A 23383-nucleotide genomic window follows, 5' to 3' on the forward strand; every position below is an offset into this window, starting at 1 on the left:
CTTTCATGGACCATACTTTCAAGAATTACACAAAGCTTGGGGAAAAAAAGTTACTAGTAGGAATTGCCACAAAGGGGACATACCAAAATCACCAGGGCTACAGGGATGAGAGTCAAAAGCCATTAATTAATTAATTAATGAAGCAGTCTCAGACCCCACAGCTTAAATTCACTTTACCGGTAAGCCTGAAAAGTATCTGGCAGTAAGAGCTCTTGGGATGACTTACAGTCATGCTGGTATAGCGAACAAAGTTTCTCATGACAGGCCCAAAATAATTCAATAGCTTTTGAATAGATTCGAGTTATTTGAAGAGTGCAGTTCAAAGAAAATGAGAAAATGGACATCTCCCTACTCATTTGATTTAAAATGTTAATGTTGCTAAAATAACTGTAGAGACTGGTCTTCAGTCACCTTATAATCCCAGAGATCTTTCTTCGTATCTAGCAAAACTCTTGTTATAGAGGTAAAATTATGTATTAAGGATTATGTAGAAAATGCCTGCTTTAAAAACTGGACATCTCAGCAAACATTTTATCTAAATTGTGCTGTATTTTTAAAGGATTTTTTTCCCCCAGCATCTACATAAAAATTTACATTTATTTATTAAAGAAGTAGTTTCTAAAAAGTAAAGAGACGTAATGCTCTGAAGAGATGAGAAATCAGACATTTTAAAAGTTTATATATACAACAAAATATACATGTAACAATTAAAACATTTAATTAGTATAACCCCACCAATACAATGTTTGCTACTGTATTTAAAAGCATTTATTCAAAATATGTCAAGCTCATTCCAAAGGATGAAAGACACATGAGCCCATTTCTTATGCTATGAGGTATATGGTAACAACAACAAAAATCCTAAATGCAAAAGGACCATCAGTTGCCTAAATATAAAATTAATCTTTGGCAAAGATGTGTTACACAGGATAACACAGCAATAAGGAGATCCTTAATTTTACACCATCTCCCCATATCACGGCCCTGTTCACTCTTCCCTTTCAAAGAGTTACAACTCTGTTCCAGATAACTCAGAGAATTTTACATAGGTGGTCTGCTGATTAACATGTGTCTCCTCAAACCTCAGTACTACAGCTATACAAATTACACTTTAAAAATATTTGAAACAGATAATTGAATTTATTGGTTGGCTAAGAGTAGGAAAATACATCAGTAAAGAAAAGAGACCCTGTATATAAATATAATACTAGCTAGTTACAATGAAGGTTCCACTGAAAAGAACAGTAAAAGCCCTTGTTACCACCAGTCCATAGGTCATATTCAGTTTCCCATTACCCTTATTAAAGAGCTGCCTAGGCAAATGGGACATTCCTTGAGTTTAGTGCAGATAACGTGCTGGGTTTTGTTACATGAATGGTAAACGAAAGTTAGTCCAGTGCACTAGATAATATAATGTGCTGTGAACAAAGACTGGATACTCTATTTTAGACACTATTTCAACAGAACGGTTACTAAAATTTATGTAACCAAAAAGAGCATAGTGAACATCTTAAAACACTGTTTACAAGTGCGGGATAAACACTTGCTATAAACGTTCTTTGAATTCTCTGCAGCATCTCTACTAGGTATTCTTATTGTTTCATTAAAAGAACAAATCTGCTGTAAATTGTTCTTTTGCCCAGGATGGTTCTTGTACTTGTATAGCATAACCCCAAAACCTTAAAAGTTACTATGGAAATTCTGTAAGTTTAAGTAGGAAAAAGTGGAATACTAAAATTTAAATTTATTATTGAAAACTTGACGTCTTAGAAGAGCTTTGAAATTTTAATGTCAACATTTAAGAAGTGCATTCCACCCAATTTAATCATGTCCTTAGGTTTCAAAGTGCTAACTCAAGTTTTCCTGGTTGTCACCAAATCAAGTAAAATAGAAAACATTTCTTGGGAGTTGTTCCCTGCTTATCTTCTAGGACTGTTAAGTTGCAATCAACAATTTATTTCTACAACTTAAAATTATGCCATAAGTTAATTTTGATGAACATTATTTAAATTCTTAAAGCATAAATAAACAGCCACTAATACCATAAACTATACTTCAAGAGATTTTACAAGGAATTGAGCACCTCTGAAGTTCTGATCATTAAAAAGAAAATATACCCCAAATTTTCTGCAAAATATTCATAAGATGGATTTATCCTGTAAGAACACTGAAATTACATTATGGCAACACCACATTAAATATATTTGTTACAGAATTTTTGAAGAAAATCTATACTGTGAAAACATACTAGTTTTTTTTTCTTTTCTTTTTTTAACTCCATTTTAGAGAGTACGGATTACTGGAAATTATCCAGGACACAGGAAATATTTAAAACACAAACCTTGCTTAACCAAAGATTCAGTCTATTTTGGTGTGATCATTTATTCCCTATAGACTGAAAATATTTTTTCTCTTTTGAAGGTTATGGTTGTAAATCTACACTCCTGGTTCAATTTATCACTATCTAATAAGGTGGAGAAGCTGTTCAAACTGACCCACAGAATGCAGTATGCCTAGAAGAGGCAAGAACAAATATCTTCAAGACATAACCAGCCATTGTATCTCAGTATGCTGGTTCCAAATTAAAGTATTTTGTAGACAATAACAAATACACATGAAAATATTTTGTGTAAAGCTCAAACCTTTAGCATCTAACAAGTGCACTCTAGTTCCAGCATCTATGAAAAGAATACATCCTCCATTAAAAACAGAGTAAGTGCTTCTCCCCTTCTTCCATAAAGCTCAAGCAGTTTCCTTCATCTCATCAGTCCAACCAGCTCCAGCTCGCCTTTGCTGGAAATTGTCATGATGCACTACCACCACAGTGTTTAGGAAAAATGAGCAAACACACCTTTTATTCACACTTTACAAAAAACAAAAACCCAGAAAGAAGCCCTAAAGAAAGCTATGCATCGGTTCTGATCAGCAACACCAGCTTTCCCACGTACTGATTATAAACCAGATGTGTTTGGTGTCAGCACAACTTAGAACAAAAAGTGAAAAATAAAAACTATCACAACAAAATCTTAAAAAAAGAAAAGAAAAGCAACCTCAAAGGAAAAACCAGGTCCCAGACAAAGATTCAAGATCAAAACCTTTTGTAGAATTTCTTTTTAAAGGAGAAAAAAAAAAAAAAGAATCTTTTACTTAAACAGTATGTAATTTTATTTTCTCTTAGAATAAGCACATTTAAGTGCTGAACATTTTTCATAAAATTTTAAGTCATTATCCAAAATGACTCATTCTCTGTATAAAACCTGTTATTAACATTCAACAATTTCCTTCTTAATGCTCACAGGATACATGGTGTCCTTTTGCTTCCCTGCCTGCAGCTGAAACAAAAGCACTCAGACCACGCTCCCTCTGAGTTCATTTGCTTTTTGAGAGAATGAATGGAGGCGAACAGAACATACAGGAGTTAACTTTGCGAAGTTAAAGCTGGCTTTCATCTCTATTCTACTAATGGCACTACAGGCAAAATACAAGGTATAATGTCTTTTATCTTGGTTGACATATTAAAATGACTTGGTCACTTTAAAAATGATCTGAAGTATTGTCTTGGGGACCTGTTTTGAAAATACATCTCATTTATTTTATACTGCTTCATAAATGGAAAATTACTTTCTTTTTTAAAAAAAGGGAATGATTTTTTAAAAACATGGAAACTAAGGAATACATGGAAAACAAAAAGGATTCACATGATAGTAGCACTCCGGGTGATGAGCAGCACCTGCAGTGACACCAGAAAGCAGTGCTTGGGTCTGGTAAACAAAGACCCAGGGTCCCCAGCCTAGGAACATGTTCCAAAATGTGATACTCGATGCTTCACAACGGAAAAAACCCACAGCTCGTACAAAAGGATTTTCATAAAACTCTCACAAATGTTAAACAGTATTTAAAAAATACAAAAGAGGATGCACAGATTTTCTCTGCATGCACAGGCAGTGCTTGGTGGGAACAAATTCAGGCAGGCACAGTGGAGATAGGACAAGAAGTGTCTCAAAAGGAGTTAAGAAGCTGTACCTAAGCAGCCATAATTTTTTAACTTAAAAAAGTTAAGGATTTAAAAACATCAGAATGTACATACATCAACCATTAACACATTCAGTCCATAAATGCCTTCAGATCATTCACTACTCAGATTATCTGTCCTGGTAAATAGTTTTTTGTAAAAATCCAGGAATTCATAGGTAAGTTGTCTCTGGTCCAAGCAAATGTCCTAAACTTTAAACAGAGTTAAATTTAAAGAGCAATGTTCTCAATTTAAAAACAAAGTAGTACAAAAGGGCTAACAAAACCCTAACAGTGCAAATCATCAGCAGAGAAAGTCTGTTGCAACTTCTTTTACAAGCTTTATAACACATGAAACAGGTAAAAAAAACTTAGCCTTAGATTACAATACAATCATTTCCAAATCTGATTTTTTTAGTACAAAATTTCATAAATCAGGTCTTTTGTGGATCATATACAATCATAAAGGCTAAATTCAAATTCTATATTTTACAAACAAGTCTGAAAAAGGAGGGAGTAAAGTATGAAAGAATGATCTGTGGATGTTATTACTGGCCTCAAAAAAGTAGTGCTACAGATTTCTGTGCAAAGAGAATACGCTGTTCAGTTTCCTATTTCAAGGCATGAAAATATTATATTGGATAGAAGAAACAGGAAAATTATTTGCAACAAATTAAAGATAGGTGCAAACACACCAATCCCTGTCTAACAGTATATAAAGCATACTGGGCTCAGAATTTGTTTGCTAGCACCTGGCTTTCATACTATATCCTTATCAAATGATCAGACTGAAAACTCAAATCATCATTAAGAAAAAACAAATAAATCTTAGTGGCCATACCTCACTCCCCTATATTCAGAATTTTTACAAGTTCACGAGTAAAACTGAGGTCATCCTCTGAAAGTACTTGACTACCTCCTGCCAGGAAGGTGAACGCCATTAACCTGGGGCAGCAAAGGCAGTAAGAGCTCCAGTTGTGCAAAAAGTGAGAAGTGGTCCGAGGGGATGAGGGGGTGCGGGCAGCCGCTGATGTTGTTCTCAACTAGCCAGTGGTGGTCCAGAGGCCCCAGGATGCCTAGAGTGTTCAGCTGAGGTTTAGAATAGAAGATGTAGTCAATTATACCCTGGAAAACAGAAGGCAAAAAGAAAAATAAGAAAATGACACACAAAATGACACTGAAATGCTGAGAACTTTCAAGACACACCTTAGTCATGTTTGGTAAACAAAGAAACTTACTAGCCTGTAGAGAAAGGCAGTTATTACAAAGACCAAATGGCATCCCCAAATTGAGAATGAAGAAACCTTACAGATGGCAATCATTCTTCCTCCTATCTAGATCGTTTCAAAATCTGTAACGAGACCTAAAGAACCCTTCACGACATGGCCTCTGCTGCTGCTTCCTAACTTAATTTGTGACACTTTTCCTTGCTCACTACCCCACTGCCGTACTAGCTCTTTTTGGGGAAGGAGGGGAGGGGGTGTGAACTGAGGTACCTTTCTTGAAGGTGATAAGCTCCATCCTCCTCCAGGGCCTCCGCACATGTCTGGAACACTTTCTTCTACTTGTCACCTGGCTAAATCCTTCTTAACCTTCAAGTGCCAAATTTAATTACTTTCCCAAGGCCTTCTGGAATCCTACCCTCATCCAGTTAAAGCTCCTACCACCTGATTTTTTCGCTTGCTAATGCACACCCTAAAGTGTGTGTAACTATACACTCATTCGTGTGGCTGAGATCTACCTCTCCCACCAGACCATGATTTCACAAAGGCCCAAACACACCTCTGCCCTCCACACCTTCAGCAGCACTCGGGCACAGCATCCGGCACACAGCTAGGATACTCTTAGCTTGCTCCTCTCTGTCCAGTAACTGTAACAGTCTGTCCTTTACATGCTCTTGACCAAAAGTATTTTAGCATGTTCTAAATTCTTCCTAACTTTGTACCAGTAACAGTAGTCAGAAGGGAAACAGCTCTAATCTCTCCTGCCTTTTGGTTATCATCCTCCCCTCTTCTGCCATCAACCTCCTTGAAATGAAAATCTGTAGCTGGTTTTTTCTCTCATTGCTCAGTTACTCTTCAACTCATTGGATTCTAGTTTCTCTGACCATCTCTACAGACAACTCGGAGCAAATCTCTCTGAAACTTAACATTCACTCCTCTTTCCCTGGAAAGGCTTTCTTTCCTTGGTATTTAAGTTCCTATCCTGTCATGGCTTTCCACCGCTTTGGTTACTAACATCATTTACATGTTAGTTTTGCCCAGTCAATTCTAGTCTCTCTTCAACTATACATACTCATCTCTTCCCAGTGTTAAATCATTATCTACAGTTCTGTAGATCCTCGAAAGCCAAATAAAAAATTTTTTTAGTTTTCAACAGTTTCTCAAAGGAGTCTAAATAACCCTCGCCTCTAAAATTAAGCAACAGTTAACACAAGTATTTACACTATTCTAATACACAATCTAACCTGAATGATTATTTTTTCAGCAGGTTAGAAATGGAAAACTAGGATTTAAGAGAGTAAAAATGCAAAAGATGGCAGAAAAGGACAGCTGAACACAAGTCCTAAACAATCACAGATAATTAAAATGAGGAGAATTACTAAGGGAAAACCTCCATATTGTAATCTATTAATTGTATAAAGCGGCATATAAACAATATGTGTATTAAAAAATTTACAGCAGCTAACAGTAAACTACATTTTGGTTCTCAAATAGTAGTGTCAGTTAAACTGAAATAGAAGAAATGGAACATCAAACTAACATCAAATTAAATACAATGGTCCTGCATATCCAGCTGTTGGTAATGAGCCCATTAAAAAAAAAAAAAAATGCCTTAAAGAGATGACAGGTAACTCAGGATTTAATATCATTATTTCATCTGATTTCTAACCCTGGAAATGATTCCAATAATATCTATAAAGTAGGGGTGGAATTCTAATCACATGGAATTCTACCTAAGAATACTGCTGTCATCTAATTCGAGATGGCTTAATTTCATTCTAAGTGTTAACATTTAAAGCCATCACAAAATTATAAAACGCTCTTGAAAAAAAAAATGGAGTTTTAAATGTTTATTTATCTCAAAACTCACCTTAAAATCAAATGTGTAATTGGTGTAAGGCATCAGGCCACTCTCATAGGCACTCTTTAACTTGAAGCCATGAGTGATCCTTCCATTGGTTGTCCCATTTTTCCCATTACAGCTGAAGTTTGTAAGACTTTCATTGTATCTCAGTTCCTTAAAATCTTTATGATTTGTTTCTACTCCACCAGTGCTCAAATATTCTACAACACCTATAAAGGATATAAATGTACTTTCTGCATTGTTAAGTATAATATACAATGTGCAATACATAACCAAACAGATAATTCAATAGTAAACTTTTAAATCACACATATTCTCACTTTTTAAAATGTTTCACTATTTTCCACCTTTGCCAAAACTTGTATACACACATTTTTCCATGATTTTAATCACAGTGAATATTTTACTCAATATTTTACACTTTACTGTACCATACCAACTTACATCATCTCAATTATTTTTTTTTAATAACTGTGTAATACAACAGGGCTGACATATAGTATTTGTTAAACCAGCTCCCAATTTCTTAAAAAAAAATTCATGCTATTCCTGTTTTTTTAAAAAAAAAAAAAAATTAACACCACAATCAACATCTTAGTATGTAGGCATCTGCTCAGATTTAGCATGAAATACCAAGATTAGGATTCACTGTGCTTATGAAAACGTGAATGACCAGTTATGAAAGAATGACAAAGCCGTCTCACCACCTCTGGACACTATTTTTCCAGTGTGCTAATAAGCATAAGGTGGGGCTTCCCTGGTTGCTCAAATGGTAAAAAAATCCACCTGCAATGCGGGAGACCTGAGTTCAATCCCTGGGTTGGGAAGATGCCCTGGAGAGTGTGGCAACCCACTCCAGTATTCTTGCCTGGAGAATCCCATGGACAGAGGAGCCTGGAGGGATACAGTCCATGGGATCGCAGAGTTGGAAGTGACTTAGCACACACACAGGCATAAGGTGGGCTCTGAAATTATTTAACTTTCATTTAATCAGTTAGCAAAACCAGACATTTTCCCATGTGTTTTGTTATTACAATGCAACACAGAAATGAGTCTTAAGATCTGTATCATGTGACAAGAGTCTCTCTTTGCCCCTCACATACTTCGTAGCTAAAGAGGATGAAAAGCAAATAAAGAACTTTCCAGTAATCCCCAGATGGCTTTGATGAGATGAACTAAATAATTATGGATCTTAGGCACCTTTATTTTCCCGAAAACAGGTTTTAACATAAATTTTATTTCATTATCTATTCTTTCATCTATTGTGATAGCAGCAATATGCTACTGAATTTAACTACTCCAAGTATATATGTGTGTGAATGCATGCATTCATGCATGCAAGTAAGTTCAAGGAAAAGTTCTCTTGAGTAACCAAGAAAGTATGGTTGTTACTCACTGTACTATCTATGGAAAAGTTTAAGAATAAGGCTTTCTGTATTCTTCCACTCTGTGACTAAAAATCAACATTCTTGATCCTTTTTTGTTAAAACCACTGTCTGACCTGTGTAAATAAGAAAACTCAAGTTCCACCTGAGGTGCACAATGTTTCTAATCAAGTCGGCCAAAATTTGAGATTGTGTGATATATGGTCAAATTTAAACTGGATTATATTACCACATGCTGGACTCCCAGAGTCTGTCTTAATAACCTTTTCAGAGTCTGCAATACATATAACATGGGGATAATAAAATATCCCCATGTGTCTCCTGAAGATGATTAACATCCTTCCTCTGGAGGTACCAGAGGATAATACCATTACCATTTACCATTTCATTTTATAATGAATTGGTAATAATACCATTTCATTTTCAAAATGGTCTCCCTACTCCACACACAAAAAATTTTTTTAACCTGAATGATAGCGGCCACTGAATAAAACTATAATAAATAAAACTATAAACTGAATTTTCATTTTGACTAGATTTGGAATTATCAGAAACAACACATTACAAAAACATTTTAAGTCAGCAAGTGTTCTATGTAAGATAGCATTGTTTACCAGAGTCCGGCAAAGAATTAAGATCTGCACACAACACTAGTGGAATAGTTCCAAATTCTCCTAATACACTGGACTGGAGACTTCTCGAGGCTTTATCAATAATATTCTTCACTTCTGAGAGGAACATCATCGTTTGAACCAACTTCACATCAGAGTATTCAGGGTCCCAATGCATATGAGCATTAGCCACGAGAATAAGTTGCTTTTCTGTTCCAAGATGTGGCTTTCCAGCTATATTAGATAAAAAGAAAAGAAACAAAGGCCATATATTCTCACATGGTCTGAAAGCAAGTAATATCTGAGTCCTGGGAATAAAAAAAGAATGCTAAAGTCTGGTTGAAAATGTCCCATCTGAAGACAGACCTCTGTGACAAACCCGAGAAACAGACATCTGACCTCTAGGACAAGGACTTCAGCACAGGGTCCACGCTGAACAGAGAGCCCATTCTACCTGGGACAGCTTGGTTTTTAAACAGTTCCAGCTCCTTAAAACTTCTGATCTTCTAGATGTCCTACACTGAGCATCAAAAAATTAAACGGACATCCTTCTTCTTAAAAAATATTTAAAACAGTCACTAAGTTCCATCTTTCATCTTTTCTATCCCTCGGATTAAATATCCCCATTTCCAACTGCTCCTCAAGTGACAGAAGTCTCAGTTCTTAGCATGATGATCACTCTCTAAATATACGTTTAATTTGAAATAGTGGTCCATTTCTCCAAGACTTAAGACCTTTAAAATAATGACTAAAAGCAGGTCAGGAAGAAAAGTCAACACAGAAATATCCCTATTGCCAAGAAATTGTATTAAGTGTATGGAGTTCTTCTCTCTGAGCAGTTATTTTAACTAATATTTACTTCAGCATTTTATGTGAAAAATTCTCGAGCAGAAAAAACCTTGTTTTATGCCTTTTAAGATTTGAAATACTTTTCTAGGCAATGCTTCCTCTTCTTGAGCTTTGTGGTAGAGAAAAATGGATATGAGATTTTAGAAAAGATTTAAATTCTGAGTTTCTTCAGGCATTAGACAAGAGTATTAACATGAAACATTTTCTGACTTCTATTCCATTTTGGAGGCCAAATTTTATAGGAAGTGAAAAGGTCACTCACATGATATTTCAATCAATTCCTTTCGAAGTTCTAGCAGTACAGCAACTCCTATGTTATCTTTTGTCATGACTCTGTTCAGCATGGCTTCAGACCCTTCTGAATTTGCCATTGCTAGTTGATTAAATTCAACAGTGTGTTTCTGAACCAAAGTAAATCTAAAACAAAACACAAATATAAAATTGGGAATACCAAGACATTCGTTTTGTGGTAAATGCAATTTCCCCCCAACTTCCTTAACAGATATGATGACATGTAAATTACATTACAGAAAATCCTCCACACTTAGCACCAAGCTTCCCATGTCCATTTCAGTTGCTCTCAGTCTGCCACAGATACAAATAACATCTTGAGAAACTTTTACAACTTAAGATAATGCAGTCATTTTCTGTTTAGGTTTCATGTTGGAATATTCCATCTTACAATTTTAAAATAATTTTCTTCCAAAGTATGGGCTTAAGAATCTCTCTACCATGTAAATCCATGGCTGATTCATATCAATGTATGACAAGACCCACTGGAAAAAATAAATAAATAAAATAAAAATAAAAAAAAAATAAAAAAAAAAAAAAAAGAATCTCTCTACCATTCCAGAGGGAATGCAATTACAAAGTGTTTCAATTAACAACTGAAGACACCTGAAAAAACAGGAGAACTTTCAACATGTATTCCAAAAAACATTTTTTCTGATGAATCAAAACAAAACCTTCTAAATCACAGTATTGTTTTCCTGAGAAATAATATGGTGCCTCATTCTCTTAGTTGCCAACTGATTTCCATTCCCTTGACCCTCATTCTGCAAATACAGAGAATATTTTTTTTTTAAAGAAATAAGATGACTGGGGAATTCTCTGGTGGTCCACTAGTTAGGACTGTGACTTCCACTGCAGGGGAACAGGTTCGATCACTGGTCAGGGAACTAAGATCCCCATGTGGCATGAACCAAAGAAAAAAAGAAGAAAGAAAGAAGACAACTTACTTTTCTGTTTTAAAGAATATTGCACAGCCATCAACATGTTTTCTTTCTTGTTCTGACATTGTCCTAGCTCTAGACTTAGGACTAAAGAATCCATTATAGCCACGTTCTTTCAGTTCTACCAGAAAAAAACTGTAATACTGTTCTGTTTCAACTTCCTGAAAAATTGTAAACAGCAGTTATTTCATAAGACAAAAACTAGTCCTATGCATTATCTTTATATGTACAGTTTGAGACCTTAAAATAAATTCAAAGGAGTGACCTGAAGAAAGAAGAATTACATCTTTTCAATGTAATTTATCTGAAACCAATCACAACCCCTACTTGTCATTTTACAGGTCCGAGTTGACAAAGCATCTCTTTGCTGCTTAGGAGTAAAGACTGGAAAGCCATGTACCCCATGCATATGTATTTCCTCATGCTTTAGAATTGGTGTAAACAAAACTCAGAGCGGCAGAAGGAAACCCACAGATCAAGTTTCAGACCACAAGGAGAAAGCCACTTGCTGAAGGTCATGTAAGTTATTATGAGGGTTGGACTGAGAACCCAGTTACTGTGTATCAGATTCAATGTTCTTTCCACTTGGCCCTAATTATTAAATTACCACTGGTAGTAAAGCAAAATTATGCCTTGACAGTGCCACAGCTTCAGTAACACTGCCACCCAATTAACAACAGTGTGGAGGGGCACAAGGGAGGAGCAGGTAAAACATTCAGTTGTAATAGCAAACACCTAAACACCCAGCTTAACCCACTTGCTTAACTTGGCAGCACAGTGCTAAAAGCACAGGCTCCAGTGAATGTTCCCAAAATTCACTCAATACAGGAAAAGTCTGTATTTTAAGAACTGCTAAAGCCAGGACTTCAAATGTGTTAATGTAATGCATTCTCAAGCTATTCCTTGCTTGATCAAGGTGCATTTCTGCAATTTAAACAATATTTTCTGATGACTTACCTGAAGACTTATGATATCAGCATTGCAACTCAAGATTTCTTGAATAATGGCCTTTTTCCTGTAGTCCCAATTTAGTGCCCATGATGGACAGTAGCCGTATAACTGCCGGGTCGCATATTTATCACAAAGAACATTATAGCACATGACAGAAAACAAGGCTGTAGGAAAGATAACTTTACTTATTCACACACGTGGCAGAAAAAAAAAATTAACTTTGTTTCACTTTAAACTAAGTTTGATTTTATTCATTCAATAATATATTCACAGAAAAGCTACCATATGTCAGACATGGCATAAGTCAGATAATAAATCAAGAACAAATATATGAACAAATATAAATAACTGTGTTTCCCACTACAGAGGTACAGACAGAAGGTTCAAAAGGAAACAGGCTAAGATCTTGATTCCTTCAGCTTCTAAGTCCAAGGCTCCTCATTGCTATGCTCCCTCCACCACTTCATCAATTATTAATGTAGAATGTAATCTGACATTTATCTAAGAAAACATGTTTTTTCTTAACAGCCATCTCTGCTTTTCTTCCACAAAGCAACTATTAATTCACATGGAAGAAAAACACCATTGCACACACAACAGAAGTGCCCAAACTACTTTCATACACTTTTAAAAGATCAGAGTCACTAGCTTGATTTCTCTCTCAAGTAGGTGTTTTTGCTATAATTTTGCATTATCAAATACATCTGGAATACAGTAGAATTTGGAAAATTACAATATAGAAAGATTTTGGTGTATTTATTATAACTGAATTTGATCAATACTTTAGAGCAGCGTCTCTACACTGACATCACGGGTAGGTAATTCTTTGCTGTTGGGGGCTGTGCTACGCACAGCAGCACCTCTGATCTCCAGCCACAAGATGCCAAGGGCACATCTACCAGTTGCTGACAATGAAAAAGTATCTCAGACGCTGCTGCATGTCTTCTGGGAGATGAAGCCACCTCTGGTTGAGAAGCACTGCCTTATACCAGACCTTCCTTCCCTGGTGGCTCAGACGGTAAAGATTCTGCCTGCAATGCAGGAGACTTGGGTCTGATCCCTGGACTGGCCCTGAGGGAGGGAACAGCTACCCCCTCCAGCCTTCTGGCCTGGAGAATCCCCATGGACAGAGGAGCCTGGCAGGCGACAGTCCATGGGATCACAAAGAGACAGACACGACTGAGCGACTTCCACTTCACTCACACAAGCCTTTATTATTATTATTATCTTCAAACCAAATCAACCTTAAGCATTCTACTGTAATACTGCCCATAATCTGAAGCATACCAACAATACTATTAGGTTTATAAAAGACAAAGTAAAAATAAGATTAAAAAAAATCAGGTTACCAACCCGTTGGCCGTGTTCTGTCTGGTTCTTGTAACATAATCCAAGATCTTGGAGGTGGCTGTTCTGTTGAAACTAGTTGAACATAAAACACAAAATTAAACAATATTCTTAGATGTCTTTCTAAAAAAATGGTTTAATCAAATGACCACTTACTTCTTTTTGCAGTACCTGCCAAATTATCAAGCAAATAGTTCAGTAGCCTTCTTGTTCCATCTGGCTCCAGATAGAGGTTCAATATATCCTGGGTAAGTGGATTTCCTGGAAATATTTTTAAAATAGGTAAAATGAAACAAAGACAAATATTAAAATATTTCAAAACTGAAAAATATACCAAAACTATCAGATCATTTGTATATTAACTATGTAGTTATATATATTAACCACACATATAAAAACATATACATTAACTCAATATATCAAACTAGAAAAAATATTTTTTTCAGTTTTTGATGTGAAGAGTAAAAATGATTCATACCACATTACACAGAAGTATCCAAAAATGATTACTAATGGACTGATGTCAATCTAGAAGATATCTAATAGTGCTCTGCATTTGACTCTGCCTCTTCAAAACTTTCATAATGATCAAAAGCAAGTAAAACGGGATTGGGGAAGAGTGGGAAGAAGGACTAGGAGAAGGAAGGATGAGAGCCAATATAATCAATCTGAGAATCATAACTTAAGAATGCTACAAAGTTAATAAGGAAATATCCTACTGAGAAATGCAGTCTAGCACTTAGATTTTTTAAAATTCTAAAGAATGAAATAGCAAGATGAGACAGATTTGGTTTAAGATTAACTCACTAATGAAGGGGGAAAACCCCAGAGCAGTATTCCAACAGCAAACTCAATCACTGTCTCATAAGTGCCAAAAATGAAAGCAAATGCAATGATTTACATGTATTGTTAAGAGTCCAAAATTCTCAGAAGGGTTTCTTACATACGAGAAGTAACAACACAGTACACTGTTTAAAACCAAAGTTCCCATCCATGCTTCATTTTAAGAAAGACTAGTAAATTCTATAGACTGAAGATAGTTAAAATAATAAGACATTTTAGCCATTCGAAAAATTTTTAAAAAGCATAGAATTTAAGAATCATCACCAAACAGAAAAAAAGTAATTTGCATTTATTCTTTTCTCTTATGAAAGAACAGACACAAGAAACAGAATGAGGACAAGGGGCAGGATCTGCCAGAAAGCCAGCTCAGAAGAGAAGTGGTTGGGAAGCATTAGGACTATTTACGGTGACACGCCCTCACCTGTGAGATACTGGAGTATCCTTCATAAAAAGCCCAGACTAAATGGGTGGGAAGAACAGCTAAATTAGTTGACTTTTAAGATCTCTATGATTTTAATAACTGTAAAGGTAAAAATGTGCTCCTATAAATGCAAAGTATTAATTGCAGGAAGACAAGTTACAACCTATGTGTACAGTTCTTTACAGATACCAGAGTCCTGAAATTTTCATTTAGTCACAATCCTATGAAACAGGTAGCTATAACTTGAAAGTTACCAGGACCCTATGAGTGTGTTGAGAAAATGAAGTCAACTAAAAATTTCTCAGTACCAGGTAAGCAACCCATTCTAACCAGATTACACTTACTGCTGTCTTTTTACTACTTTCTAGCGTAAAAAATATTTAAAGGCAATCACTGAGGTTACAGAATTCCAGCTGAGCTAATTAAAATCCTAAAAGATGATGCTGAGAAAGTACTGAACTCACTATGTCAGCAAATACGGAAAACTCAGTAGTGGCCACAGGACTGGAAAAGTTCAATTATTATTCCAAATCAAAAGAAAGGCAATGCCAAAGAAAGTTCTCATTACTGTACAATTGCACTCATACCACATGATAGCAAGGTTATGCTCAAAATCCTTCAAGCTAGGTTTCAGCAGTAAGTGAAATAAGAACTTCCAGATGGAAAAGCTGGATACAGAAAAGGAAAGGCAGAGGAACCAGAGAACAAATTGCCAACATCCACCTGACCAGAAAGAAAGCAAGAGAATTCCAGAAAAAATACCTACTTCTGCTTCATTGACTATGCTAGAGCCTCTGACTGTGTGGATCACAACAAACTGTAGAAAATTCTGAAAGAGATGGGAATACCAGACCACCTTAGGTGTCTCCTGAGAAACCTACATGCAGGTCAACAAGAAGTACCAGAACCAGACATGGAACAGTGGACTGGTTCAAAATTGAGAAAGGAGTTCGTCAAGGCTAAATACGGTCACCCTGCTTATTTAACTTATATACAGAATACATCATGCAAAATGCTAGGCTGGATGAATCACAAACTAAAATCAAGATTGCCAGGAGAAACATCAACAACCTCAGATTTGCAGATGATACCACTCTAATAGCAGAAAGCAAGAGGAACTAAAGAGACGCTTTATGAGGGTGAAAGACGAGAGTGAAAAGGCTGGCTTAAAACTCAACATTCAAAAAACTAAGACCATGGCATTTGGTCCAATCACTTTATGGCAAATAGAAGGGGGAAAAGTAGAAACAGCGACAGATTTTATTTTCGCGGGCTCTAAAATCACTGAGGACAGTGACTGCAGCCATGAAATTTAAAGACACTCGCTCACTGAAAGGAAAGCTATGACAAACCTGGACAGCGTTTTAAAAAGCAGAGACATCACTTTGCCAACAAAGGTCCCTACAGTCAAAGCTATTGTTTTTCTAGTAGCTACGTGTGGATGAGAGAGCTGGATCATAAAGAAGGCAGACTGCTTAAGAATTGATGCTTTCAAACTGTGGTGTTGTAGAAGACTCCTGAGAGTCTCCTGGACAGCAAGGAGATCAAACTAGTCAATCCTAAAGGAAATCAACCCTGAATATTCACTGGAAGGACTGCTGCTGAAGCTCCAATACTGTGGCCACCTGCAGTGAAGAGCTGACTCACTGGAAAACATTCTGATGCTGGGAAAGATCCAGGGCAAGAGGAGAAGGGGGTGACAAAGGATGACGTGGTTGGATGTTATTGACACAACGTACATAAATCTGAGCAAACTATAGGAGAAGGTGAAGGACAGGGATTTGACTTTATAAGATATTAAGATGAGGTGGCAAGAATACACAGAACTATACAAAAAGATCTTAATGACCTGGATAACCACAATGGTGTGATCAGTCACCTGGAGCCAGACATCCTGGAGCGCGAAGTCAAGTGGGTCTTAGGAAGCATCACTATGAACAAAGTTAGTGGAGGTGATGGTATTCCAGCTGAGTTATTTCAAATTCTAAAAGATGATGCTATTTAAGTGCTTCACTCAATATGCCAGCAAAGTTGGAAGACTCAGCAGTGGCCACAGAACTGGAAACGATAAGTTTTCATTCAAATCCCAAAGAAGGGCAATGTCAAAGAATGTTCAAACTACTGCACAATTGCATTCATTTCACATGCTAGCAGGGTCACACTCAAAATCCTCCAAGCTAGGTTTCAACAGTACATGAAACAAGAACTTCGACATGTATAAGCTGGATTTAGAAAACGCAGGGGAACCAGAGATCACATTGCAAAGCAGGAGAATTTCAGAAAAACATCTACTTCCGCTTCACTGACTACACTAAAGCCTTTAACTATGTGCATCACAAAAACTGTGGGAAATTCTGAAAGAGATGTGAATACCAACAACCTCACCAGTCTCCTGTGAAATCTGTATGCAGGTCAAGAAGCAACAGTCAGAACCAGACATGGAACAATGAACTGGTTTCAAATTGGGAAAGAGTATGTCAAGGCTGTATATTGTCACTCTGCTTATTTAACTTATATGCAGAGTACATCATGCAAAATGCTGGGCTGGATGTAGCACAAGCTGGAATCAACACTGCCAGGAGAAATATCAATAACCTCAGATAGGCAGATGACACCACCCTTATGGCAGAAAGCGAAGAGGAATTGAAGAACCTCTTGACGAAGGTGAAAGGGGAGAGTGAAAAAGCTGGCTTACAACTCAACATTCAAAAAAGCTAAGATCATGGCATCCAGTCCCATCACCTTATGGCAAACAGATGGGCAAACAATGCAAACGGTGACAGACTTTCTTTCTTTGGGCTCCAAAATCTCTGCAGACAGTGACTGCAGCCATGAAATTTAAAGACGCTTGATTCTTGGAAGGTTTGAAACCTATGACAAACCTAGAGAGCATATTAAAAAGTGGAGATGTTACTTTGCCAACAAAGGTCCGTCTAGTCAAAGCTACAGTTTTTTGAGTAGTCATGTATGGATGTGAGAGTTGGACCATAAAGTAGGCTACCATAAAGAAGCACCAAAGAATTGATGCTTTCAAACTGTGGTGCTGGAGAGGACTCTTGAGAGTCCCTTGGACAGCAAGGAGATCAAACTAGTCAATCCTAAAGGTAATCAGCCCTGAATACTCTTCGGAAGGACTGATGCTAAAGCTGACGCTCCATTTCTTTGGCCACCTAATGCAGAGCACCTATTGACTGGAAAAGACCCTGATGATGGGAAAGACTGAAGGCAAGAGAAGGGGACAACAGAGGACAAGATGGTTGGACAACATCACTGACTCAATGGACATGAGTTTGAGCAAACTCTGGGAGATGGTGAAAGACAGGGAAGCCTGGTGTGCTGCAGTCCATGGGGTCACAAAAGATCAGACATGAATGAGTGGCTGAATAACAACAATAAATGGATGAAGTCAAATGGTATATTTCCCACAATGTAGGAGTGCTTTTTGAAATTCCTTTAAATTTATAATTAATCCGGCTCTCCACTGCCTGGAAAAATAATATACATAGGGTAAACTTTAAAAGTACAACACAATTCTGCAATTAAAACATGATGTTGAGTCCTCAAAACTAAGGAAGAAAAGTGAGAGAAGCTGCTTCTGAAAAGATGAAGTAAACATACTTTTCCCTATTCCTCCTACCAAAAACAACTAAAGCCTCTGTAAAGAAACATAAGGCTGAATGAAACGTGGTAAGAAGGCAGAATGATCAGGACCTGAGGAACAACACAGCAGAGAATTCCTTGAACTATTTGCCTAACACAGATACAGAACTGAAGCAGCCAGCAACCTGAACATATAAATGGGAACAGGAAAAAAATCCAACAAAAGCCAAAGGACGAGGAAAGGGCAACCTAACGGAACAAAACTTATAGATAGTAGCAGTTTTACTCCAGCTAAACACCAAAGAAATAAAGAGCAACTAGTAAAGAAGATGTACAAATAGTTCATTCAAATGTACTTAGACAAATTAAAATAGTAATATATAAAGACGTTCAAGTAACGCATAGGAAGACAAGAAAAGGAAAACAAAAAACAAAGCAAGGAGAAAAAAAGAGAAAACAAAAAATGAAGAGGCAGCTGAGGCCCCAATAAATCTGTATGCGGGTCAAGAAGCAACAGTTAGAACCAGACATAGAACAATGAACTGGTTCCAAATTAGGAAAGGAGTACATCAAGGCTGAATATTGTCACCCTGTTTATTTAACTAATATGCAGAGCACATCAGGTGAATTGCTGGACTGGATGAAGCACAAGCTGGAATCAAGATTGCCGGGAGAAATATCAATAACCTCAGATATGCAGATGACACCACCCTTATGGCAGAAAGCGAAGAGGAACTCAATAAAGAGCCTCCTGATGAAAGTTAAAGAAGAGATTGAAAATGCCGGCTTACCACTCAACACTCATAAAACTAAGATCATGGTATCCAGTACCATCATTTCATGGCCAACAGATGAGGTAACAACGGAAACAGTTAAAGACTTTATTTTCTTGGGCTCCAAAATCACTGCAGATGGTGATTGCAGCCATGAAATTAAAAGACGCCTGCTTCTTGGAAAAAAAGTTAATGACCAACCTAGACAGCATATTAAAAAGCAGAGACATTACTTTACTGACAAAGGTCCATCCAGTCAAAGCTATGTCTTTCCCAGTAGTCATGTATGGATGTGAGAGTTGGACCATAAAGAAAGCTGAGCACCGAAGAATTGATGCTTTTGAACTGTGGTGTTGGAGAAGACTCTTGAGAGTCCCCTGGACTGCAAGGAGATCAAACTAGTCAATCCTAAAGGAGATCAGTCCTGAATATTCATCAGAAGGACTGATGCTAAGCTAAAGCTCCAATACTTTGGCCACCTGATACAAAGAACTGACTCACTGGATAAGACCCTGATGCTGGGAAAGATTGAAGGCAGGAAGAGAAGGGGACGACAAGAGGACGAGATGGTTGGATGACATCACTGATTCGATGGGCATGAGTTTGATCAAGTTCCGGGAGTTGGTAACGGACCAGGAAGCCTGGTGTGCTGCGGTTCAAGGGGTCATGAAGTGTCGGACACAACGACTGAACAACTGAACTGAAGTGAATATCGCCTTGATACCGAAACTAGGCAAACTGAGTATAAAACAAACAAAAAACAAAAATACAAACATCTCTCATGAATAGAGTCATGAATCCTTAAGAAAATATTAGGGTACACACATGGGCAATAAATAAACTATTCACCATGATCAAGCAGATTTTATTCCAGGAATGCAAGCGTGGTTCAATATTCAAAAATTAGTTACCAGGCTAAAGAAGAAAAATTACATATTACATCATATCAACTGATATAAAACAAATATTTGATAAAATTTAATACCCATTCTTGATTTAAAATGCTCAGAAAAAGGACAGAAGGAAATTTCCTCAAACTGATGAAGAGCATCTACAAAATACCTACTGCTAACATTATACTCATAAATGAAAACAATATTTTCTGAGATCAGGTAAAAGGAGGGATATCTGCTTTCATAGCTCTTACTCAACATAGTGCTGGAAGTTATAGTAAGTGCCATAAGGCAAGAGAAAGGGGGGGAAGCATATATATTGGAAAAAATAAAATACACTTGTTCCTATTTGCAGGTAAGTAATTTTCTACATATTTTGTAATTTTGTAATTACCAAATAACCTATAAGAAAAAAAAAAAAAAGGAAAAGAAAAACCAACTCCTAAAATAAAATTGGGTTCTACAATGTAGAAGGACATACAATAAAAATTTTAAAATCCATTATATTTCTGTATATGGGGAATAAACATGAGGAGGGCACTGCAACAGCCCACTCCAGCATTCGAGCCTGGAGAACCCCATGGACAGAGGAGCCTGGTGGGCTACCGCCCATGGGGTCACAGAGAGGCAGACATGACCAAAGCCACTTAGCACATCACACACATACCGGAATGAACACGCAGAGAGCAAACTCTAAAATGCACCATGATTTACATTCACTCAAACAAACACACAGAAAGACCAGCATTAGGTCTAACAAAATACTTACAGGACTTACATACTGAAAACTATACAACCCTGATGAAAAAGATCAAAGAAGATCTAGATATAAGAAAAGATATAGCACATTCTTTGATTGGAAGATTCTACATAGTAAAGATGTCAGTTCTCCCCAATTTGATATACAAGTTACCAAATCCAAGCAGTATTTTTTTATAACCACAGACAAAATTATTCTAAAATGTACATGGAAAGGCCAAAGAACTAGAATAGCTAAAACCATTTTTAAGAAGACTATAGAGGAAGAATCAATCTATCTATTAAGAGTTATTACTCTATTTCAATTTCCAAAAACTATGTGATATTGGCAGAAGGCCAGACACAGAGACTGATGAAAAGAAGAGAATCCACATAGATATGTTCAACTGATTTAGGAACACAGTGCAAAAGCAATTCAACGGAGGATAAACTTCTCAACATGTGGTGCTGGAGCAGCTGGACACAGAGCGCTGTTTTAAAGGGTTCTTAGACCTGACACCAGAAGCAAGCTCCAGAAATAAAAAACCAATAAACCAGACTTTACCAAAATTTAAAACGTTTGCTATATAAAATACCCTGTGTGATAGTGTGATTTACCTTAAGGAATATATATTTACCTTCTGTCTGGTGTTCCTGATACATAGATCCTAAAACTTCTGAAATTTCCTAAGTGATGAGATTGATAAAGATGCTTCATATTAATGAGGTGATATCTGGATTTCTCTCAAAGATAGGGCTCGTTGCTAAGAGAACCATTATGTGACTAGAAGGCTGGAACTTTCAGTCCCACCCCCAGAAGGGACAAAACACCAACAGCCAATGATCTAATCAACAAAATGGAGCCTCCATAAAAACCCAGTAAGATGGTTAAACAACCCATGAATATATATATCTATACCAAGGAATACTACTCATCAATATAAATGAGCAACCTGGGTGACTTTCCAAAGAATTAACCCGAGTTTAAAAAAAAAAAAAAAAAAAACTCAAAAGCTTAGACACAGCATGATTCTATGTACCCAGTCTTTTTAACTAACTAATTTAATGGCCGCACCGGGTCTTCACTGCAGTGCGGCGTCGCTGTGAGCGCACAGCGCAGGGGCCGCCCTCCAGCTCGGAGCGTGGGCTCCCCACTGCGCGGCCCCCCTTGCCGCAGAGCAGCCCCTCGGCGCTTGAGCTGCAGCAGCTGCTGCACTTGTGCTCAGGCGCTGAGGCTCGCAGGCTCTAGAAGACAGGCTCAAACGTTGTGGCACACGGGCTTAACTCTGCAGCATGTGGGAGCTCCCAGACCACGTATCGAACCTGTTGTCTCCTGTACTGGCAGGCAGATTCTGTACCACTGACCCACCAGGGAAGCTCTACATCTTATTTTTGAAATAACAAAATTCCAGAAAGTTTTTTTAGTGGTTGTAAGAAATTCAGGAGTGAACTGGGGCAAGAGGCAGCAAGTGTGGCTATTAAAGGGCAACATGAGGGATCCTTTGGTGATGGAACTATTCTGTACCTTGACTGTGCATGTGTGTGTTAGTAGCTCAGTCGCGTCAGACTCTTTGCAACCCCATGGACTATAGTCCGCCAGCGTCCTCTGTCTGTGGAATTCTCCAGGCAAGAATACTGGAGTGGGTAGCTATTCCCTTCTCCAGGGGATCTTCCCGACCAACACCCTGCTTGTGAAGCTATACTATAGGTTTGAAGATGTTATCACTGGAGGCAAACTGGTAAAGGCAGATGAACTGGTCTCTGCGTTATTTCTTACAGGTTCATGTGAATCTTTTAAGTACCTCAAAATTTGTTTAAAAAAATGAATGTGCATCTAAGGTTACAGCCCTATCTTTCACAGTAGAACAATTTTGAAGAACATGGAAAAACGTTTAAAAAAAAAAAAGTGACACATGCTACCCTTAGGCAAACAACTTTAAAGAAAATGGTATGAACTGATTTATGAGGCAGAAATACTCTGGTTCTGCATGAATGGATGATATAGCAAATAGACTTGATTTTTGAACAAAGTGATACATTTTCTCTTTCAAATAATGAACAGTGACATCAGAAACTATGAAAGTTTTCACAGAGTAAGGGTAATGTAACTGTTTTTTAGTAGCTAGCACAACATTAAGATGCAAAATTGCAAAGTTCAGGAAAATAACAGAGATCTGTCTTAAAACGGTGAAATTAAGTGAAAAGACTGCTGTTGCAGACAGATACGTAACAATGTCCAACAGAATTGCTGAGATATACAAACATCTCAGTGAAACTACACTTCCAAAAGAGAAACATAACAGCACAAATGTCAAATGGTAAAGGCTCTTTCTGAAACGGAAAACCAAGGAATCAAAACTGAAGGTGCCATATAAAGACTTTCCTACCCATCCCCAGCATTTACTTTCACAGGCTTTCACATACATTAAATCAGTGTAAAACTTGTGACCAATGACGCTAACCTCAAATAAAGTTTGTAACCTTTAGAGGATGACATAGTTGGATAGTATTACAGACTCAATGGACATGAGTTTGAGCAAACTCCAGGAGACAGTGAAGGACAGGGAAGCCGGGGATGCTGCAGTCCATGGGGTCGCAAAGAGTCAGACACGACTTAGCAACTAAACAACAGCAAAATATTT

At 37.2% G+C, this 23383-nt stretch overlaps 1 protein-coding gene across 2 annotated transcripts in view; it reads right to left on the minus strand.

Annotated features, from left to right (window-relative positions):
* Positions 1–639: 639 nt before the first annotated feature.
* CNOT6 (CCR4-NOT transcription complex subunit 6) overlaps positions 640–23383 on the minus strand; it is a 78286-nt gene continuing 55542 nt past the window's right edge. Inside the window, exons 5-12 of one of the 2 annotated variants that reach the window (XM_043466975.1) lie at positions 13630–13734; positions 13480–13548; positions 12133–12290; positions 11182–11336; positions 10206–10360; positions 9098–9328; positions 7105–7307; positions 640–5136 (exon numbers count right to left, since the gene is read on the minus strand). In XM_043466975.1, the coding sequence (XP_043322910.1) occupies positions 4924–5136; positions 7105–7307; positions 9098–9328; positions 10206–10360; positions 11182–11336; positions 12133–12290; positions 13480–13548; positions 13630–13734 (1289 nt within the window). In that variant the 3' untranslated portion in view covers positions 640–4923. The remainder of the gene's footprint in view (positions 5137–7104; positions 7308–9097; positions 9329–10205; positions 10361–11181; positions 11337–12132; positions 12291–13479; positions 13549–13629; positions 13735–23383) is intronic. The other variant, XM_043466974.1, reaches the window with a different exon arrangement.

The sequence above is a fragment of the Cervus canadensis genome, chromosome 4, assembly GCF_019320065.1.
Source record: "Cervus canadensis isolate Bull #8, Minnesota chromosome 4, ASM1932006v1, whole genome shotgun sequence".
In the NCBI taxonomy this organism is placed as follows: domain Eukaryota; kingdom Metazoa; phylum Chordata; class Mammalia; order Artiodactyla; family Cervidae; genus Cervus; species Cervus canadensis.